The sequence below is a fragment of the Fusarium oxysporum genome, chromosome II, assembly GCF_013085055.1.
Source record: "Fusarium oxysporum Fo47 chromosome II, complete sequence".
Taxonomy (NCBI): Eukaryota; Fungi; Ascomycota; class Sordariomycetes; order Hypocreales; family Nectriaceae; genus Fusarium; species Fusarium oxysporum.
The window spans coordinates 4,518,492-4,539,471 of NC_072841.1; the positions used below are offsets into that span (position 1 = coordinate 4,518,492).

At 48.6% G+C, this 20,980-nt stretch overlaps 9 protein-coding genes across 9 annotated transcripts; 3 read left to right on the plus strand and 6 right to left on the minus strand.

The window, feature by feature from the left end:
• Positions 1 to 1,065: 1,065 nt before the first annotated feature.
• On the minus strand, positions 1,066 to 2,002 carry FOBCDRAFT_316177 (P-loop containing nucleoside triphosphate hydrolase protein). The gene is made up of 3 exons (XM_031174613.3): positions 1,904 to 2,002; positions 1,609 to 1,848; positions 1,066 to 1,555 (listed from the first exon to the last, which is right to left on the minus strand). Exons 1-3 carry the CDS (start codon positions 1,981 to 1,983, stop codon positions 1,201 to 1,203), a joined length of 675 nt encoding a protein of 224 aa, XP_031051398.1. The 5' UTR covers positions 1,984 to 2,002; the 3' UTR covers positions 1,066 to 1,200.
• A 225-nt stretch (positions 2,003 to 2,227) lies between these two features.
• Positions 2,228 to 5,010, minus strand: FOBCDRAFT_257626 (uncharacterized protein). Its single transcript, XM_031174615.3, has 3 exons — positions 4,411 to 5,010; positions 3,926 to 4,122; positions 2,228 to 3,874 (listed from the first exon to the last, which is right to left on the minus strand). Exons 1-3 carry the CDS (start codon positions 4,678 to 4,680, stop codon positions 2,383 to 2,385), a joined length of 1,959 nt encoding a protein of 652 aa, XP_031051400.3. The 5' UTR covers positions 4,681 to 5,010; the 3' UTR covers positions 2,228 to 2,382.
• On the minus strand, positions 5,011 to 5,951 carry FOBCDRAFT_216121 (Mss4-like protein). The gene is made up of 2 exons (XM_031174616.3): positions 5,563 to 5,951; positions 5,011 to 5,497 (listed from the first exon to the last, which is right to left on the minus strand). The coding sequence occupies exons 1-2, from the start codon at positions 5,674 to 5,676 to the stop codon at positions 5,081 to 5,083; spliced, it is 531 nt and encodes a 176-aa protein (XP_031051401.2). The 5' UTR covers positions 5,677 to 5,951; the 3' UTR covers positions 5,011 to 5,080.
• Positions 5,952 to 7,772: 1,821 nt separating this feature from the next.
• On the plus strand, positions 7,773 to 11,615 carry FOBCDRAFT_128547 (uncharacterized protein; the record flags this gene model as incomplete). Its single annotated transcript, XM_031174619.3, has 2 exons — positions 7,773 to 9,565; positions 10,103 to 11,615. The coding sequence occupies 2 exons, from the start codon at positions 7,773 to 7,775 to the stop codon at positions 11,613 to 11,615; spliced, it is 3,306 nt and encodes a 1,101-aa protein (XP_031051404.3).
• Positions 11,616 to 11,644: 29 nt separating this feature from the next.
• Positions 11,645 to 13,364, minus strand: FOBCDRAFT_216128 (co-chaperone SGT1). The gene is made up of 2 exons (XM_031174618.3): positions 12,239 to 13,364; positions 11,645 to 12,189 (listed from the first exon to the last, which is right to left on the minus strand). Exons 1-2 carry the CDS (start codon positions 13,255 to 13,257, stop codon positions 11,799 to 11,801), a joined length of 1,410 nt encoding a protein of 469 aa, XP_031051403.2. The 5' UTR covers positions 13,258 to 13,364; the 3' UTR covers positions 11,645 to 11,798.
• A 445-nt stretch (positions 13,365 to 13,809) lies between these two features.
• Positions 13,810 to 16,543, minus strand: FOBCDRAFT_216129 (terpenoid cyclases/protein prenyltransferase alpha-alpha toroid). The gene is made up of 3 exons (XM_031174620.3): positions 16,193 to 16,543; positions 14,428 to 16,140; positions 13,810 to 14,381 (listed from the first exon to the last, which is right to left on the minus strand). Exons 1-3 carry the CDS (start codon positions 16,448 to 16,450, stop codon positions 13,956 to 13,958), a joined length of 2,397 nt encoding a protein of 798 aa, XP_031051405.2. The 5' UTR covers positions 16,451 to 16,543; the 3' UTR covers positions 13,810 to 13,955.
• A 266-nt stretch (positions 16,544 to 16,809) lies between these two features.
• Positions 16,810 to 18,545, plus strand: FOBCDRAFT_216132 (Spo11/DNA topoisomerase VI subunit A). Its single transcript, XM_031174621.3, has 7 exons — positions 16,810 to 17,159; positions 17,209 to 17,275; positions 17,328 to 17,436; positions 17,484 to 17,570; positions 17,617 to 17,697; positions 17,746 to 17,817; positions 17,865 to 18,545. Exons 1-7 carry the CDS (start codon positions 16,850 to 16,852, stop codon positions 18,381 to 18,383), a joined length of 1,245 nt encoding a protein of 414 aa, XP_031051406.2. The 5' UTR covers positions 16,810 to 16,849; the 3' UTR covers positions 18,384 to 18,545.
• An 86-nt stretch (positions 18,546 to 18,631) lies between these two features.
• On the plus strand, positions 18,632 to 19,447 carry FOBCDRAFT_216135 (ankyrin repeat-containing domain protein). The gene is made up of 2 exons (XM_031174622.3): positions 18,632 to 18,855; positions 18,948 to 19,447. The coding sequence occupies exons 1-2, from the start codon at positions 18,657 to 18,659 to the stop codon at positions 19,310 to 19,312; spliced, it is 564 nt and encodes a 187-aa protein (XP_031051407.2). The 5' UTR covers positions 18,632 to 18,656; the 3' UTR covers positions 19,313 to 19,447.
• A 544-nt stretch (positions 19,448 to 19,991) lies between these two features.
• FOBCDRAFT_197532 (uncharacterized protein) lies at positions 19,992 to 20,676 on the minus strand (the record flags this gene model as incomplete). Its single annotated transcript, XM_059608875.1, has 2 exons — positions 19,992 to 20,267; positions 20,317 to 20,676. 2 exons carry the CDS (start codon positions 20,674 to 20,676, stop codon positions 19,992 to 19,994), a joined length of 636 nt encoding a protein of 211 aa, XP_059464235.1.
• Between the last annotated feature and the right edge of the window lie 304 nt (positions 20,677 to 20,980).

Sequence of the window (20,980 nt, forward strand, 5' to 3'; positions counted from 1 at the left end):
ACCCCGACGTATCTGAAGTTGACGAGACCCTGGAGGCATCATCGCTCTCAGAGGTTTCACAACTGGATGACCCAGAAGCTGGAAGCTTGTTCACGCGGTGGTACAGCGTAATAGTAATAAAATCGTCCTATGATACTTAATTCTCGCGACCTCGGAGTTTCAAAAACCCATACTCTCCCTTGCGGGTGTTGTTGAGGTGGCTCTGGGTCTGCATGATCTTGAGTGATCGAGGATGGAAGTCGTAAATGAAATGAAATGGGATGTTTGAGAGAATACTTTGGTCTTAAAAGAAGAGTAGTGATAGGCTGGTATATGATAATACCGTATGAAGTGAAGTTTGTGTGAGTGTCTTGTCGTGACTTAATGAAAACGTGAGTAAAACTTGACGAATACTGTAAGAAGTATGATGAGAATCTGAAGCGGAGAAGTTGACTTGAAAGAAAAGACGAAGGGGGCGCGGCTTTATAGACAGCATCTCATTATACTTTCGATGAGGGTATACACTCAAGCCTCGTTTGCCCTATACACATGAAAACTTCAGTCTGGAACCATACGATTCTACGAAAGTAAGTTTCTGAGTCTCTGAGAGCACACCGTGAAGAAAACTCTTGAATGATCATGTCCTTACAGAACTCTTAGTACTCTCCATCGACGCATGGCTGAGGGGGGGATACTTCTTCTTCTATTAGGTCAACCCGTTTCTATACTACCATGATGCTAGGTCAATATATTCCTTCTTCTTGGACTTGAAGAGGTGGAAACAACCCTTGCAGCCTTAGATACATCATAATGGTCTCTCATCTTTACAAGCTTCCTACAGTCTCACTCAACACACGTACTCAGATATCTTGCAGTCAGGCCAGACGCTAACCCGTCATGTTGGCCCATCCAAACTTTGACTACCATGTGAGTTTTGGTCACGAAACCTTTGAACTTCTCAGCAAAGATTCACGAACCCCATATTAGACTTTCGCATCTTCTTTCAACAGACATGCAGATCACAAGGCAGTTGCTAAAGGTTAACCCTATCCACACAAGAACATACCAGCCTCAATAAGCTCAGTCTTACTGGGTATAATCATTGATCATTGCAGGTCTATCATGCTTCTCGTTTATACTTTTGCGTTACCCTGTACACCGCATCCCAAAGACGTCGCACACTGCGTGTCAAACTTCAAATAACCTCCCGTCTATTCCACTCTAGTTGGTCTTCTCACTGTAGACAAAAGCATCAAGCTCCTGGTACGTCTTCTCCAAGTCATCGTTGACGAGAATCTTGTCAAACTCGGCATTCTTGGCCCACGCAAGCTCATCCTGCGCACGTGTCAAGCGCTGTTGAATGCTCTCCTCGGTCTCGGTGCCACGGCCGCGCAGTCGCTTCTCGAGCTCTTCGGTATCAGGGGGCGAGATGAATACGTAGCGTGCGTCGATGGAAGAGGCCTTGACTTGCTTGACGCCCTCCATTTCGATGTCAAGAACAACGACCTTGCCCTTGGCTGTTTGCTCCTCGATGGTCGCCTTGCTCGTTCCGTAGAGGTTGCTTCCGAATTGAGCACTGTAGGTAACCAGTATTAGTACAGGTGTTGGTTGTTGATGCGCTTGACTTACTGCTCGACGAAGCCATCCTTGGCGATCAAATCCCGAAACGCATCCTTGGTGACAAAGTGGTACTCAACGCCATCGGTCTCGCCCTCACGAGGATTGCGAGTAGTATGCGACACAGAAAGAGTGAAGATATCGGGGTGACGGCTGAAGAGCATCTTGATCAGCGTGCCCTTTCCGACACCGCTAGGTCCAGAGATGACGAGGGGTCGACGGTCCGAAGGAGAAGCCATTGCGAAGGAGCGTCTTGAGCAAATCGTTAACTAAACGTAACGTGAGGAGGTGAGTTGGAGGTGCTTACTTTGGAACTTGGGAGAAGGGTTTTGTACTGGGTATTAACAAGTTTGAGTTGCGCTTCGCATAACCTAGAAACCACCGCATCGTGCCCTGGGAAAATGCTAACGAATGGGGTGCTGATGCTGGAGAGCGACCAGGCACTGTGGGGGAATTCGTCCAATCACGTGGCGGTAGGAGGCTTGCATCTTCACGATGAGACTCATTCCAGAACTTTGAGTATAAAAATGAGTAATGGGCAAAATATGCAGGCACCGACATTCAAGATGACTCGTCTAAAGTTGCGGACGATCAGGTACTGCCCGACCCTCAGGCGCTGCCATAACCCAAGTGAAAAACGCTGTGATCTATTTATGTTTTCGCTGTGTTCTATCATTACAACTATTACCTCTAAGCCCTGTCGTTACACATTACTTTATCCATGTCTATATCAATGCTATCCATCCACCTCATGCAAATCATGTCATCAGCTCAATCGTGGTACCTTCAATCAACCCGTTGCTTATTCTGGGAAGATCCCCTTTCGAGCTCAGGAGTCGGCACCTGACGACTCCGTTCTTCTTCTTCAGGGTCAAGTGCTTCAACAGTTGTATCCCTACGAATACGGAATCGTCTTCCTCGCCAGTTCACGGTGTTCCCGAAGACGACTGCGTATGCCCAGATCGGAAGAGCTAGAGCTTCACGGACAATCCAGGCAGCTAAGAACTCTGAGAATTTGCGACTCTTGATTCCGTCTCGATTCATGGAACCTCTGGCGAAACGAGGTGTGTCTTCATCAACCTCCATAGTAACGCCAGAATGCAAATGTCGGTAGCCTAAAAAGTCGACAAGCATCCAGACAGTAATCGTTGTAAGCCATGTAATCACCCTAGCAGGCCAAGTCGGAGGAATGCCATATATCCGCAGTGTGGTGATTGCAAAAGTAAAATACGTGGCAAACACGAAAGACTCGGTGAATGGCTCAAAGATTGTAGCTGGGAGAACCGTGAACTTTCTCGCTCTGAGCCACCGAGAGCGTCGTGCTGCATATGCCTTGACAGACATGTCCGACATCGGCTGAACAGCAATATCACCCCAGACTAACCCATGGTTCCTGTAACCGGCAAATTCAGCATTCCAAAGGACGTCGCCGATCATATGGTCTTCGCAGATATTGTGCGAAAAGTAATCCACGCCCGTTGGGAGGCTCTTGCCCCTAGGTATCTTAGGATTCAGTGCAGGGTCGGTCGCGTGATCGAGCTGAGTTTTGCAGAACATGGTGCTCTTGCCCACAGCGCAAGGCGCTAGACGAGAAGTGTTGATAGCACTGTAGAATTTGGCATGCGACGTTGCCATGAACATCTCGTCAAGTCGTCCACCGCCCTGAGCCCAAACCTTGGGGTTATCATGAGAACCCCCTTCGCCCAGGTGATCAGAGTCATCGTCTTCAACAGAGGAAGCAGCTAACAGGGGCTGACCGTCTGCTGCAACCGGTGTGGAATAGTCGATCAAGTCAACAACAATGGGAAGTTGATGAACAAATTTGTAGGGAATGTTATCGCCACCAACATTGTGGCCCTTAAGCTTAGCAACCATGCGCCCCAAGACTCCCTTGGCCATCCAGACGTTGCAATCCACAATCCACACAATATCCCCTCTGGCCTCTCGGTATGCTCGGCTGAGATTACGAATTTTTGGATTCGGCCCCATATTCGGCGTCGTGCCTAACGCAAGGTCGTCTACCTCAAACAAGATGCGCGCATCAATACCGGGGAAGTCCTCAAGGACCCTCTGTAGGATCGGGTACGCCGGATCGGTGTCATTTTCGAGGCAGAGACGAATCGAAATCTTGTCTTGGGGGTAGTTCTGGCGAAACGATGCGGCAATACAATCGTAGAGTCGAGGCTCGACGCCCTTGATGGGTCGAATTATGGTGACATGAGGAGTATTGTCACCCAGGTTGGGTGAAGGAGCTGGACGGCTAGCAAAGTTGCGAAAGCTTGTGGGCGTTAGGGAGAGCTCGTAGATAGTTAGTAGCTCGGTGACTTACATAGCCCGGACACCAATAGCGATAACGGTAGCAACAAGGCCAGCTACAGCCAAGGACACGCCAGCAATGACCTCTTTCAACGACCACATTATGGCCCTGATCGGTGAATGGAAATTGAACAAGATGCAAGGTATATGCATTCCCAGGAGAAAGATCTTTACCGCCTTCCCGAATAGGTCACCGCCTGCCGAATTGGACTGTTGAAAGAGGCAGTATTTTCATCCAATGTGCAGGAGTGGTATAATGGGAGGGAGGGAGGCGGAAGCAAAAAGATTTAGGACCTCAATCCTAAATAATATAAATACTTGGGTAAACTAATATAGATTTGGGAGAGATCTAGTGGACCTTAGACTAAATATTTCTGGCACCTACATATTTTAAATTAAATATATATAAAAAAGCCCAAGTTCTTATCTAGGTATTTTATCCTCCGCAGACTTATTAGCAGTCGCAAGGTAACTTTCCATACATACCTAACGGCGTACTGTATGCCTTCCATGGTAACTCCTGTCACCTTCTCTCTGAAATCCGTTCTTTTGCCTCTTGAAGTCAGAACCCCCAAGGGGGCACAGATGATAGCGCAAGTCAATAGACACCTTCTTTCTCCCTCTAAGATGGGCAGTCGGAAATGAAAAACATGTACTGTCCTCCAGTTTGGCTTTCACATTCGACAGTGATGCAATCCCCGAACTAGGGTCTTGAAGTGATGGACCCTTCCCGGCAAGTCCGCAAGCATAAATCCACGATAGTCCCATAATTGGCTGTCTTGTGAGAGCAGTGCACAACCATCCTCGTTAGACCGCGGGTCTCCTCCACGACGGACGTTCATGGCACGCAGAGCGCCGCTCAGAACTGGTGGGGTGGCATCTCCGAAGCACATGCCATGATTACCAGTTACAAGACGGTCGATGAATCATAAGCAGACCTGTTTTAAATACGATTAAGAGATATCTGGACTATGGGAATTCAGCATAAGCACCGTGGTGAATCAAGTTTTGATGTGCGAGTACGGTCGGAGACAGGATTCGAGCGCCACATTGACAGGCTCAACAAATACAAAAACAAGCGGGTAGGAAACATAAGTTGCTTATATGAGGAACTTAAATGCCATTAAATCGAGCTTTATCTTCATATCATTCGATTCTAGTGAGTAGGCTAAGGGATACCCTCAATATCCGAAGGCTGGTGCATCCCAACAACCTGTGCCGCGCCATCTATGGGTTTAGACCAAGAAGCTCGTCTCTCGATGAATTGTTCAACCTGCGGTCTCAATTTCGTATCTGCAAGGCTGAGATCATCAACAGTACCGGTCCTCAGAATCGTCAAGCCTGGAAAACGAGCGCCACGACGATACATGAGAGTACCGCATGTCTTGCAGAAGTAATTGGTCATGGTCGCGTTGGCGCGAATGGTCTTTTCCTCACTAAAGGTTGAGAGATTGTCCTCACCACGGACGTGCTTGAGATATGTGTCGTCTACTGTAATATTGGATTGGTAGAAGGCTGAGCCGATCTTGCGACAGTCGATGCAATGGCAGACATGGCGATTGAGCAAACCGGGCTTTTTCAGTGGCTATTCATTATCATGTCAGGACTTTGAAGTTTTCGCTTCAGTTTATACCACTCAGAGAGACTTACAAGTACGAGCTGCACAGCTCCGCAGAAGCAGGTGGCAGTTGCTTCGTCCTCAGTTGACCAGCCATCGCTCGAAAGGTGAACTACGGGGAAGCCGTGATCATCGAAAGAAGTCATTTTTGAGACAGAGCGACGTAAACGAACTTGAACTCGGAGAGATTGTTGGGGTTAATGAGAGATCGGTGCTTATATAAAACAGCCGATGTGCTGTGATATTGTGAGCGGTGTTCAGTGGCTTAGATCAAAGTCGTTGAAATCTTGAAGCTTGTCATGTTTCAATGCTACAGGAACCCAGCCTTCTTTATAGCATCTTGCTAAAGTTTCCTGGTGTAGCTGCATGGTATTACAGAAGTGATGCATTTCTTATCATGTGTAGGATTATGAAGGTAACGTTAAATGATTACTTTTGTCTTAGCTTTATGGCCCTATTTGCCCGGCACTGAGAAATGCTGACAACCCAATCAAAGCTGATGGACAATACTACGGAATAGCTATTGGATCACGCATGTCGTCATCACCGGCCTATTTACGTTGTATTCCGAGCAAGAAGCATTCCAAATCTTGATCCAATAGCTGATTGATGTTATGCTTTCTCAGCAAAGCATTTATAATATGCAGCCTGTAAAAAGTTTGTAGGATAGATCGATGTGTTCCCAAGGCTTCTTCACAGGTAATTAACTGACGTTCCTGATCCTAATACGAATATGCTGGGAGTGAGTACTTCCAAAGAAAAATCCCCATCTCTCCTCTAACTCCAAAGTACCCGAAGTTGTGTTCTCAGCAAGACTGGGCTATAGGACTTCGGCCCACCGTCTAACTCGCGTCCTGCTTCTTTCAGCCTACCTGAGCTCTCTTGAAACCACCAGCCTAACCCTTATACTGAAGAGGATGCAGTCCTGCCAGGACAACAAGCGCATTGCATGGCAAGCATATACCCGGTTTCGTGGATGATATAGTCGGGGTCTCCACGAGTACGCAAGAACTGGAGCAGTTGAATGCCTTTAAAGTGACCACGGCATGCTCTTGTCACGGCCTATGACTTCCACAGGGACCACAATGACAATTTAGCGAAAGGTAGCGTCAAGGCTGTCAAGAGAGTCCAGGCAACCCAAGCACTTAGCAAGGGTTAGTTTCGTCGAGAAGCTCAGAAGAAAGGCGGCGCTTTTCAATCATGATGTATACCTGGAATTGTTCTAGACCGATGGACACGATGCAAACGATCTTCTCGCCATGCTGTGGACATAGAGCATGGTAATATTGCTGTGTTTTACCATAAAGATGGCCGAGGTATAGGTAAGACATTTGGAAGAGTCAAGGCGAGATTATTGAATCCGCCTTGAATTCTACCTGCACTACCGATGCATTCTTCCCGCCGGTCTGGAGGTCAAGTATCTAGGAGCCGGGGAACTGGCAGTTCTGGTTCAACTATGGGGACATCTCGCTGGCCGTGGGTTTGGACCCAGGGAAAACGTGATATTTATTAATACCTAGGCCGCCAAACCAAGAAGCTTCTGAGCGGTGAGGTGCCGCACAGAAAATGGCAATAGAAAACAGCAGTTTGTCATCTCACATATTGTGCTTTACTTCCAAACCTCGTACGCCAACATCCAATTGCAGTGGAGTTGTTTGTCAAATCTCCGGAGCGGAGCCAGTGAGTGAAATGGCCTTGCGCACAAGGCATCAAAGTGGGGAGCTCCAATTCCAAGAAAAAGCTCGACTTTTCAGCCCCGTAAACTTTTTCCTGTCATCATCCTCACAAAAACCACAACAACAAAATCTCTCAAAGCTCGTGGAAGCTTAAGGACCTCGGTCGAGCTTCACACTTGAGCAATTGACATTGTTCAGCTCGTCGAGGTTGAGCAGTGTGTTGCTGTGGATGGCCACGAGGTTAAATACCCAGCCAGCATCGTGCCTGGGTCACGTCCTAGATAGGTAGGTTTCTTTCTCTTTTCTTCGTCATGCCTCATCCTTGAGATGCAATTACGCTGCAGCTTCTGCGTGCTTCAATTCCCCGGAGCAGCGGAGCTTCATGTTGCGGTGATGACACCATATCAAAATGCTTAGAGAATCCATTCATTTGGTCTCCCATGAAGCTCTGATATTATAGACTACAACGGTATCTGAGCAACACCAAAACTTGGTTCTTTTATTCATCATGATTATTCTGAAAACCCCACTGACATCTGTCAAGACCAAGATGACCCCGGCGAGAAATGGCTGAGATTCAATCATCAAACACAGTCTCCGTTGGTACCCCGCCTACCACGGATTCCGCCGACAAACGGCAATCACAGCAGCGAGGGCCTCCATTGCATCAGATCTACGCCCTCCCGGCACCGATCCGCACATTTCCTTTGCCGGCCTTTTATCCGAATAACCCCATATCCTTCTTCCATGTCGCGTATGCGTGGTTAGGCCAACTGTGGTCTCCGCCTAAAGCGGAACCTTCGGTTGTGCATAATGGTGTATGGTCTGCTGCTACATCATCCGTCCACATCACGGATGATGCTTCTACCCGAGCTTTGTGGGAGCAAGGCTTCTACGGGAAGGGTAGTCTAAGTCGTAGTGAGCCAGCTTGGTTAAAGCGTGAACAAGTTCGCCAAGGACTAGCTGATGCACACGTCAGCGAGATTATGACTGTGCAGAGAAGAGAGGAGCGTATGCGTGCCAAGTGGGAACGAGCACGTCTCGAGCAAGAGGCGATCCGAGAGACCCGCCGTAAGGAAGCGGAAGAAACCAAAGCGAGAGAGATCAAAGCACGAGAAGCCAAAGCCTTTGAAGCCAAGGAACGAGAGCTACGTGCCAGAGAGTCGAAAGACATCGCAGAGCCCAGGTCCATCAAACCTATTTCGCTGTCGGCTGCCCTTCCAACTTACGAGTCACCTGTCAGCCCTGCTGCACTTTTGGCTCTGCCAAATTCACTGGTGGACATTTTTAAGCCAACGCCTATCAAGCCGGTCAACCTGCCTGTGTCCACTCCTACGCATGCTTCGCCAGTGTGCCCTGCGACTATCCTAGGCATGCCGAACTCTGCTGCAGAAATTGTCGAAGAGTCTGCCATCGAGACAGCTGAAGAGATCGACGGTCTCGGAATATCCGGAGTCCATCCAACGGCGATGGGTCTGTCTGTGGATACCCTCCTCAATGGTCATGTCATGGAACCAGTTGCGAACGGCATCCTTCACCATGATGCGAATGGCACTTCCGTGGTTGCATCTTCGTCAGACGAGGAAGACAACACTAAGCCCAAGAAGCGACGTAAGAGTGTACGATTCTCGCCAACAGTGGAATCAACCACTTTCCACTTTGGTGATCCCCCTAGCCCCAAGCGTTCGACGCCGAATGGCACGCCTAACGGGCTTGCCGATATTCGCGCTGCGTCACCCGTGGCTTTAAACGGACAAAATGAAGAGAACTCTTTGGAGCGTACTAGCAAGCCAGTGCTGAAGAACATGGAACACCTCCAGCTGACGCCAGAGGAGGCTTTCTTTTTGAGCTTCGGTTTGGGTGTTCTGACGGTCACCGATCCTTCCTCGGGTGCCCAGCTCTCATCTTCGGACCTGTTGAGACTCTTCAGACAACATTCGTACTTCCCACCTCGAGTTGAACCTGCGGATCCCGCGCTTCAGCCTGACGACAACTTCCTCATTCACTATGCAGTGTATCATTACTTCAGATCGCTCGGTTGGGTACCTCGTGCAGGCATCAAGTTTGGCGTGGACTGGCTGCTTTATGCTAAGGGCCCGGTCTTTGACCACGCCGAGTTCGGTCTGATCGTCGTTCCATCTTATTCTCATGCCCTTTGGAAAGAGGCTGGAAAACAGGACCCTCAGAAGACATGGCAGTGGCTCCATGGCACGGTGCGCGTTCTGTCACACGTCACCAAGAGTCTTGTTCTGGTGTACGTTGATGTACCACCACCGTCGAAATTTGAGAAGGCTTTGGAGCAGGGAGTCGCTGAAGCATTGAAGCTATACAAAGTCAGAGAAGTGATGGTGAAGCGATGGTCTGCTAACCGCAACAGAGGCTGATCGCTGGACGCTTCACGATGAACTGATGATACAACGGAAGTGTAATGGTATACTGGTGGATTATATGCTCTTTGGCGTAGGAACAGGCTATCAGGCGTTTGCGATCTACTGTACACGATATGTATTATGCCATCAAATCAATATCAGTGCCCTCTTCGAGGCCTCATGAACATACATCATCTGGGGCTTCATCATCTGCTCGTATAACGTAATATGTGAAAATGTCAGCCTCGTTGGTGTCACACTGCATCACCACATGAGGCCATTTTTGCTTCTGACTGAAGCCATCACTGGGTCCAGCTCCAAACAACGCGGGGTTTAGAGCCGAGAACCCCCACATGAAGCAATGTCTCCCTTTTGGCCGAGGTACGAGGATGGCCGCCATCGTTATTATATAGATATAGATCCTTGCTCAACTTCAATCTTGACTTGTCACATAGAGTTCTTTCGTTTCTTGATTGTACGTTTTGTTTGTGTTAATAGAAGGCCGACGCTATCATGTTCTCCTCCAGGTTGACAGCTTACAGCTGTAGAGCTCTCCCTCGCGGACTCTCATCAACTCGAGCAAGTGCTCAGAGAATCATCCTCAAACCAACAAATTCACAATGTCGTACACATCGACGGACTCTCACAACAAAGAACTTTGGGATTCCGCCGCTGTTTGAGCCAACAACAACCCTCTCAGCTAAAGACAACAACCTCACCATCTCCAGCGGAGACCGCTTCATCCAAATTCAAGATGAGAAGCATGGCGGCTGGACACGCCTTGATGCCACTATTCTTCGCGATAGCTGTACATGCACAACATGCGTCGATCCAGCCTCTGGTCAAAAGAGCTTTGCGACAACAGCAATTCCCTCAGACATCGCCATTGACAACATCCACACGACTTCAACCGGTGTGGGCATCTCGTTTAAAAACGACATGTATAAAGATCACGAGATGATCCTTCCTTGGAGTTCTGTCGACAAGGCGCTTGGCCATGCACCAATTGAGAGAATGCCATATCCAAGACAAGACGCAGTGTATCCCAAAACAGGGCGTACGTTCTGGGACAAAGCGACTATTCAGCAACGTGTGCGAAAGATTGACTATCATGAGTTCATGAAGGGCGATGATGCATTCTGGCATACTCTTCTCGATCTATCGAATCTCGGTCTTGTATTTCTGAAGAACGTACCGCATGATGAGAACTCCATCGTCAACATTACAACACGCATCGCAAATATTAAAGAAACCTTCTATGGCCGCACTTTCGACGTTCGTGCTAAGCCAGACGCCGAGAATGTAGCGTACACAAGCGGATATCTTGGTCTTCATCAGGATTTACTATACCTCGAGAGTCCACCCGCAATCCAACTTCTTCACTGCATGGAAAACTCGTGCAACGGCGGAGAGTCTCTGTTTAGTGATGGATTGTTCGCTGGAAAGCTACTGTGGCTACAAAACTCCCCAACAGTCAAGAATCTCGCTCGTGTCAAGATTCCGTATCACTATGAGAAGCACGGATACTTCTATCGTCAGCAGCGATCACTGTTTGACGTTGGACCAGATGGAAATCTCGCAGCTGTATACTGGAGTCCGCCCTTTCAGAATCAATTCCAGGTTCCCGCCGTTGATGCAAGAGCCTGGCTTGAACCAGCGCAGTTATTCGATGGGCTGATCAATGACCCCGATGCCATGTTCGAGATGAAGATGAAGCCAGGAGAGTGTGTGCTTTTCGATAACATGAGGGTCATGCATGGAAGGAATCAGTTTGACGTTGGTGGAGGATCGAGATGGTTGAGAGGAGCGTATATTGCACGAGAGGATCTTGTGAGCCGTGTGCTACATGTGCCTGAAGCTTTGGCAGCGGAGTATCGCAGTGGCAAGGAATGGAGTCGCACGTTGGAGGATGAAGAGTTGAAGGCGTCGAAGTGGTTTGACAAGGTCGGGGGACAGGTTGAGAGCGTTGTTGATGGCTTAAAGAGAAAAGGAGCTGCGGAGTTGGGAGAAAGGGATTACGAGGTGTTGAACTTGGGATAGCATATAGAACACGCACGGCATAGCGAAAATTACGAATTGGTTCAATTAATGGCTCAGTTTGAGCTGCTTTTCCATTCCCTTTCCGATACGCCGAAATAGCCCACCAAACACCATAGATCATGAATCATTGATCAGTAGTCATAACATAATATCTCCCATCCTTGGCTCATAAACGATTGCCATCTACCACTTCTTGGCCTCGACACCCTCAGGGGGCACCGTCTCAACAGTTCTATTCTTGACGTCATCCCAGTCAGTGCTGAGACTTGTACCATTGCTCTCAGTGAAACTCTTCATCATGGCTCGTTGCTGCTCAGGAGAGGCGTCCTTGAAAAGCTTCTTGAAGAACACGTTGACGTCTTTTTCCTCATCAGAGTCAATGTCGTCGCCAATGGTGTCCCAGTTCTTGGGTCCAGTACGAGACGATGAGGGGTATGCCGGCTTGGAAGAGTCCTGCGCGGCAGGTGTCTTTTCTTTCGCCTCAGTAGAAACTGTTGGCTTCTCTTGAGCAGGAGCCTCTGCCGCGGCGTTGTCCATGGCCTTCTTTCTAGCATCTTTGAGCACCTTGAGTTTTCTTGAGTGAAGTTAGTAGGGTGTGCCGGCTGAGAACTTGTGAAACTTACTCTGCCTCCTCGGCGGCTGCAGCGTCTGGAGCAGAATCTCCTGCCTCTCCCTTGAGCTGCGCCCACTTTCCAGGTGTCTTTTTCTTGAGTGCTAGCTCAACCTTGTTGGGCGTAACCCTGTATGTTGATGCCTCTGTGTCAATCTCACCCCACAGATCAAGTGTGAATGGCTTCTCGTCGCCGCTGGGCCAAATGATAGAGTCAAGGTGAGCTGATTTGGGGCTGAACTGGACCTGGAGCTTGTCCTTATTGACGCCCTTGGAGAAGATGGATACTGTCATAGTGGTGTCGTTCTGGAATTCCTGGAGTCGTACTGGGGTATCAGCGGGCACAGTAGGCTTTGGGGCGGTTTGTGTGGCAGCAGCTGATTCCTTAGTCTCAGCCTTCTTGCTTCCCACATCCGATAGCTCCTTCAATTCGGGCTTGTTGGCCGTGGTGAGCTTGCGTGCAGGGTCATCCTCTGGAAGTTTATCCATAGCGAACAGGATCTGCATTCGCAAAGTGCTCGCAATGCGCCACTCTTTAGCATTAGCAACATCATTGCCTTGTGCTCCCAGCGCACCTGCCGCCCCTCCCTGTGACTTGTTGATATCGTCGGTCTTTGACTCCTCCTGAGCATCCTTCAAGGTCACTTTATAGAATCCATTCTCGTCTGTGTTCTTCTTCGCCGGATCTTCCTTCTCCACCGCAGGAAACCCTTTGACTAAGCGCATAGCATAAACACAGCATGCATCGGCGTTGGCATATTGTCCAAGCCGAAAGTAGGCGACAGCACGACGGTAGTGGGCATCGATGAGGAGCGGCCGCTTGTTTCGTTGGTATGCGGTATGCCAAGCAAGGTTGGCGTCGTCGAGGGCCTCTTGGAAGCGCTTCTTGTTGATAAGGGCTTTCGATCGGGCGACCAGCCATGCAGGGTTCTGCGAGGCCTTCAAGGCGGTTGAGAGCTTCTCGATAGCTTCATCCCAGTTGCGTGCTTCGGCGGCGGCGAGGCCTTGCTGGGCCAGTGTGATGTGCGACATGGTAGACTGCAATGGATGGGTTTAAAAAGAATGTTTGAGGAAAAGGAAGTTTGCAGTATGACGATGACGTGAGTTGGTATTGTTAAGAGTTGGTGTGAAGGCGGCAGTGGAAGGTTTAAAGTTGAAGTTGGATGTGAGGAATGGTTGGTTCTGGAAGCTTTGGTGGGGCATGATGCAGGCAGCTCATGTTAGCCCCCGCGCTGTGTAAGTGGAAGCTTTTGGTGCCTAAGTTGCCTTTACCCTGAGCAGTATAAACTTCAGGATCTATTAATGAGTACCTTATTTACTTTCAGAGACAATCCTGTTGTGGTTCCTTGAGCGAATCATTGAAGTGGGCGTCACATTCCAACAATCTACAAAGTGAGGATGATGAATGGAGATGGGCAAAACGGGAAATGAGGTCGAGGCGACACTTGGTATAGCTTTAGATTTGGGGGTGAGAGAGGTGAGAACAAATGAAAATGAAGATGAAGTCTGGAGAGCAGAAAAACGGTCGGCAACCATTGGACTACTTATATACAAGTCAATGTGGAGGGCAGAATCCTAGGGCCAGACAGTAGGTAGTCATGCAGGCGTCTGAAACGCATGTTCTTGATGTATTCGTGATTAAAATTACTTTCGAGGGCTTGAATTTGACAGCCGCCTTCTCGTTGTATCTTAGGTACCTTAGTATTCATGCATCATGTGTATCTATCCGTCTAGTTTTTAGATACCTTGCCCTTGACACCGTTGGTCTTGACACCGTTTGGCTTTACGCCATTCACCTTTACCTCTACTGTCTTGACACCATTCGTCTTCACTCCGTTCGTTCCATTCTGCGCCACAGCCCAGGTTGGTACAAGCTTCTCCTCAGGAAACCTTTTCGCAAACATGCCCAGGGCCTTGATGGTGAAAGTGAACTTATAATTGGGGTACGAGATCATGCATGACTTGTTGAAGACACCCTCGATGGCCTCCTGCAACCACTCTCCGTTGGGCTTCTGACGGTCCATGATGAACTGGATGCCTCGTCTCAAGGGTTCCACATGAGGATACTCAGCTTCCATCAGTCCGATCAGAGCCCAGGCTGTTTGGACAACGAGGGAGCCTGAAGGATGCTCGACGTATTCCATCGTTTCGCAGGCCTGCGATTGTTAGTAAGAGCTGTGAAGCAAAGTCTGTGCAACGTACCTTGTAGCTTTCTGACCATCCGCCATCAGCTCTCTGCTTGGAGATGAAGAAATCGCAACCACGTCTAGAGTTCTCGCCTGTTGCGTATGTCTGGCCGATGTGTTTCATGCTTTCAAGCGCAAACATACCAGCGTATGTGAAGCAGATACCCCAGCTTCCGTACCAGCTGCCATCAGGTCCTTGGTTGGACTTGATCCATTCGGCGGCCGTCCGGATAAGTGTCCTGACCTCGTCTGTTCGATAGTCTGGCCAGTGCTTGTTGAACATGGATAGAGCTGTCACGCAAGCTGTTGTGCATTCAGGGTAGTCGTATTCAATCATGATACGACCAAATACCTCAGCGGCATTGAGCATCTCCAACCACTCGCCTCCTCGTCGCTTCTCGTATGAGGACATGCCACCATTGTCGTTCTGGTACAGGAGCAAAGTGTCGACAGCGTCGAAAAGACGTCGATCTTCAAGAACCTCAGGAAGGCCACCCACCTTCTGTAGAAGGATAATAGCCTTGAGTGCTTCCGAAATGCAATCACTGACACCGTAGCCCTGATCCCTATTGCTGAATGGCCAGCCACCCTTTCGGGGTTGACGATAGCACACTTCCTGATCGACACAGTCCTCTCGAATCTGCTGACGTTCCAAGTAGTGTAGTGACTTCATGAGCATGGGTCGGTACTTTTCGTTCTTGTGAAGACCAGCCTCAAAAACAGCCTGAATCAAGAATGCCGTGTCCCAGCATTGTACACCATTGGTGCCGTTAGCCAACATGCCCTCGTCCTTGACCCATAGATACTCTTCAAGTCGCTCGATATGCCTCTTGACGCCATAGTCATCAGGGCCATCGCGAGCATAGCACAGAACGGTGTTCATAGAAGCATTGACGGGGGCTAAGCAGGCATAGCCCGTATTGGCATCCTCCATATCGACTTGCTTGCTGGCCCATGCTTCAGCTTTCTCTTTTAGGAAATTGGGTCGCATATAGGGCATCCAGATATTGGCAAGCACCCAGTTGGCCGCATTGAGCAACCATGATTTGGGGTGATAATTGTCCACAACACCAATGCTGTTGCGATGGCTTGACCAGTTTATCTTGGCATAATCCTCAAGGAATACTTCTTTCTTCAGTGATCGAATCACATCGGTCTCTTCGCAGCTCCACCGTCTCGAGTATAGCCAGCCCATTGGCAGGAACACCATTCGAATATGAATCCACCATCTCCATGGCGCAAAGGGAACCCAATCAGGAAGCAGCCAAAACTCTGGTGGCACAGGGTTGACGATATCCCAGCTCATGACTCCCAAAATAGCCATCCAGAACTTGGCCCAGTGTGGCGCATACAATGCTCCTCCCATCTTGTGTAGAGTTCCTCTAGCCTTAACCAGAACTGGGTCCTCAGGGTCGACACCGACAAGTCGAAGGGCCACATAATTCATCAGTGTTCCGAAGACGCTGCTCTCGCCTTCAATATGTAGACCCCAGCCACCGTCCTCTGGGTGCGCTCGTGCGGATACGTAGTTATAGATCGCGGTCGCTTTGGCGGAGGAAATTGGCGTCCTGGTGACATACCAGGTCATGACGATACCGGGGAGGAGGAACATAGGACCGCCATATTCGCAACCCCAATGCCCGCTGGGAAGTTGAAGCTTTTCGAAAAAGTCGAGACCGTTCTCCGCGGCTGCCAATGGGTTATCGGGGGTGGGAAGGTCAGGGAGATCCTGTGTCCAACATGTTAGTTGCGATGGATAGGGGATCAGGCAAAGAACGTACCATAGGCAAATTCAGGTACCATTTCTCAGCATAGCTCTGTGGCCACTCCTTCGCATCATCGTCGTTCTCAAGGTAGTGCCATGTGTGACGGCTGTCATCGTCCTTGAGCCTCCATCTTGTCGTGTCCAACTGTGAGCTGATGCGAGGCTGCTTAGGGAATGGCTGACCCTGTTTCAACAGCGGTTCCGACTCGGAGTCAGCAGCGCGCTTACGCGACTTTAGCGCGCTACCCTCACGTCCAGTAGAATTTGCGACCATGTTTGGGGGAGTTTGATGGTCTCAACGGCAAATTTCGTGGGTCAATTGAGAGAAGAGCAGTGGAGTGATCATGAACAAAACCCCAGTCACAAGTTGATGAGCAGCACATGCTTTAAAACTAAACTATAACACGGGGGCGGATTGAATTACCAACCCGCTGTACGCCCGACGTACGGGAGGGCCCGCCGTTTCCTGGTGGCACCTGCAGCATATCATGTCCCCCATGTCTAGCGGTCAAGCCCCTGAAAATCAATTGACTCTCGGCATTGGACAATCTTGAAAACCTCCACAGAACCACATCTCGCATTGCGACTCTACTGCGTATTCGGACAAGATCTTGAACTTTACTTACGAAAATCATCGAAGTTATAAGCTTGTTTCAACAAGCGCCAAGAAACCATGGATGAAGAGGCAGAAATTGCTCAATCAATTGCTATACCAGAACTAACCCAGAATCCCCAAGCTAATCGCACATCATCAACGACAGCGAACGAGAATACTGATACGAATACGATAACCAACAACCCCAGTGCTGGAACGGTTGTCACTTGCATTGAGGACATTCTTGCGCAAATCATCAGCGCTTTAGCTGCGGGACAAGAGCTGTCAATTCCATTTTCTGCACGGAGGTCAACACGTCGTGCCGCAAATGTACAGCCAGAGCAGGTTCACTTCCCTGGTCGTAACCAGCAGGAAGCAGTCAAGTTTGGTCAGACTTCGGCAGAGTTGTCTCTGTTAATTTGACTAACAAGTCGCAGCGCGCATACTTCTCATTCTTCAACTATCACATGATGCTCTTGTATCTGGCACCGTTCTGACCAAGCGGTTAGTGCATTGGCCCCAGATGCAAGAGATGTACTAATGGGCTCATATGCAGCCACATATTTTACCAACACCAGCATCTCTTTGAGAAGCAAGGCCAAGTGGATGACCTTGTTGATGATATTGCTTTCAGTCTTGGTATCAGTCGTGGGGACTTGAATATTGTGCGAGTTGTTAAAAGCGCCCACGGTACTTCAACTAACTGGAGCAGGTTGCAGCATCAAAGGGTGCACTGGCTGGACCGTTGCTAATACGCTTCCGCGATGGGAGTACGCTGAACCCTTGTTCGGGAGATTTGGTAAGATCCTTAGTTATGACTCTCTGCTTGATTCTGAGTGATGTAGGGAGTTGCTATCCCGACTGTTCAGTCAATCTCAAGCGTCGACGTTCAAAACATCAAATGGATTCTTGTTGTTGAGAAAGATGTAAGACGTACAAATTCTTCGTCGCTTCAACGAAGCTGACTCCTGCAGGCCGTTTTTCGATCTCTTTGCTCGTCCCAATTTTGGAGAACCTGCATCTTCGGTCCTGGGGTGCTTGTCACAGTATGCTTGGACAATGTGAATCGTGAAGCCCGCGCTTACTCAAGTAGGCCAAAGGATATCCTGACTTGACCACGCGCTCGTTCCTGAACTTTGTTCATACACAGTACCCCCAACTGCCACTCCTGGGGCTGTTCGACTACGATCCCGACGGCATCAAGATCTTGCGATGCTACCGACACGGATCCGAAAGACTGAGCCACGAAGCTGATCTCGGTATAGAAGCATTGCGGTGGCTCGGTATCAGATCAGTGCATCTCTCCCGAGGTCATACCAACACCTCACTCAGCAACTACGGACAGCCAAGCCATGTGTCTATCACATCGATCCAGTGCCGTGATCCCGTCACGTATCTGAATGGCAGAGAGCGGGCTGCAGCTATCTCAACACTCAAGAAGATCAGCCTGTACTCTCCAAATGAGCTCGAAGGCTCAGAACTACGACTCGAGTTGCAACTGATGATAATGCTCGGCGTCAAAGCAGAAATTGAGTGGCTCGATGAATCTGGGGACTTGTGTTCATGGCTTGATGATGAAATTGGAGAAGCACTCATTAGCGAGAGAATCTGACTTGCATGGACTTGTTGAAGGGAAATCTGCTATGATCTTTGGTGAAGGAGTCTATGTTCAAGGAAAAAGAGGGAAATGATGTATGTATCATAGCGACTAGCTGGTAGTTTCCTCATCCTTTCCATGAAATCGAGGATGAAAATTGAACTTGACTACCCTGCAGCGATCTACACCCCACACTGTGCGAAAATAGCGGGGTATCTAACCACACAGTCCCCTCATCTTCATAAAATTTTATATTCTTGACATGAAAACATCACCAAGCGCATCATCATGGCACCCAAACTCACAGAAGAAGAGATCGATGACCTCATTTACTTTGCACGAGCAGGAGAGCAGGAGGATCTGACAGAGACTATTAAGAGCCTGGCGGAGCGAGAGAATGTCAGCCCTGCTGAGATTGTAGCGGCTGCCCAAGATGCTTCCAACAAGTCAACATGTTTACACATGGCGACAGGAAATGGTCACCTAGGTATGTCCAACCCTGAAGGGATGAAATTTTGCGAGGCCTAGGACCCAAATTTCAATCCAATTGCGAAACAATACCAGGCTGACATCTTGTAGAAATCGTCAGGGAACTCATCCAATATTTCGATACCCAACCAAAGGAGCAGAAGCAGGCCTTCTTAGACGAGGCAAACGAAGCTGGAAACACAGGTCTTCACTGGGCAGCACTAGGCGGTCACCTCGATGTCATCAAGCTGCTCTTGGAGCAAGGTGCTTCTCCCGCGCTGGCAAACGAGCAGAATTACGTTCCTCTCGATCTGGCGTACTTCAACCACAAGAACGATGTTGCTGAGTACTTCTTGTCAACTGCTAAGAAGCTTGAGGAAAAGAACCAAGAAGAGGGTGGTTTGAGCGCTGCTGTTGGGTCAGTTGAGATCGAGGAGGGAGATGAGAAGGCTGAGGAGACGAAGGAGACTTCATAGAGGGGTCAGTCAAAATGAAAATTGGATTAGGAGGAATGGATCTTGATAGAGGATTCTTGTGATGGTGGAAGCTTCGGAAAAGGATAGGGAGTTTAGGACTATATGAGAATAACGAAAATACTTTTTTAACGAAAAGTGCAATCCTTGGTAGATTTGGTTTGAGTTGGATTCGCGACTTTGACGAATGTGACAGTAAGTAGTCAGCTAAAGAAGCTGTGACAGACTATCTAGGATGATATATGTTCCTGGAGGCTTTGTAGGTGACTACTATAAACTCCATTATCTCTATTAGATATTAAGTATTACTCTATAAATGCTTTGCAACAACCAAATGATTAAGGTAAGGCAATGTCTAACCTACCAGTAACGGAAGGGAAATTAGTTTAAGTGTGTTGATCAGTGAAGAGCATGTGCTATATGAAAGGTATATATATAGTAAGAAAACCCGCCTCCTCTCGTTATTTGCCCCCGACCGGGATATATATAAATATGAAATTCCGACCCCCAAGCCCTTGGTTGATCCGCCCGTCTCCTATAAATACGAAGCCATCATTCCTTTCCGCTGACAGGCCTTTTCGTTTGCGACGTGCTGGAGTGTCGTACTTTCGAGGCGGCGTATAGTATTTTTTGGTGGGTTATTTCGAAGCCAGGCATACCTTGCTGAGATATCATAGGCTTCTCAAACAAACCAGTAACTCTCAGCGAAGAGCAGAAATAGCCAATTCAAGCTCATCGTGATGCCTCTTGCAGACGATAGTATCTTGATCCATAATCTGAAGCCCACAGCCAATTCTACTGCAAGTATGTAGAGGGCAGTATATAGAGTATTGGGGACCGTTCCTTGTAGTAGAAACATCTGAAAGGCAATCAAACTCCTGGGTAGCGCAAGTATGTTTCCTACAGAACATTCCTTTACGGCCATCATGAGAAACATGAACCTGATTCTGGCAAGACCCTGAAGAACAAGTATCGTTCGGTCGATATTCGCGTCTAACATGATTCACCTTTCGCCTCCTGTTACTGGCAGAAATCTCGCCACAACGCATGACCATGGCGTTGAGTTCCCTTTCCGTTCTGTCAACTACAGAATTCATTTCAACAAAGAACTTATCCTCCTCCTCAATTTTCCTGGCCTTTCTATTGGCACATGTCTCGCGGTCACCTCCAATCTTCACAATGGTATATTCCCTTTCAATAGGGGAGCCTGGGGGAGTCGTGTCTGATCCTGGCTTCAGAGCTAAAGCTTCTTCTATGAAACAGCCGTGTCTGTCATTGCAAGGGATGTATGCACCCTGGACGTTCTCCATGTAATGGGGTTTGCCATTGCTAGAGCAAGCATACTGGAGCTTAAGAAGACGACACATGCCGAAATGTAATTCGAGCGAGCCTTTCCGTTTTCCTTGTTTTGGGCTTTGTCTCTTTGTGATTTTGGTTACTGTAATTGGTGGAGTAGGAGGTGTAGGTGAAGGGGGATTAAGAATACTGAATAGATTTATTACTGGAACTGAATAATAACAATGCGTTTGAGGGGCTGCATTATATATGGCTTTTAAAATGTACTTGCCCAACTAACTGAAAGACCGAGTTGTCCAATATCAATCTGCCAAATGTTTTTCCAGGAGGAAATACACTGCCATCAGATCCTTCGAACAAAGACATAGTAGCCCG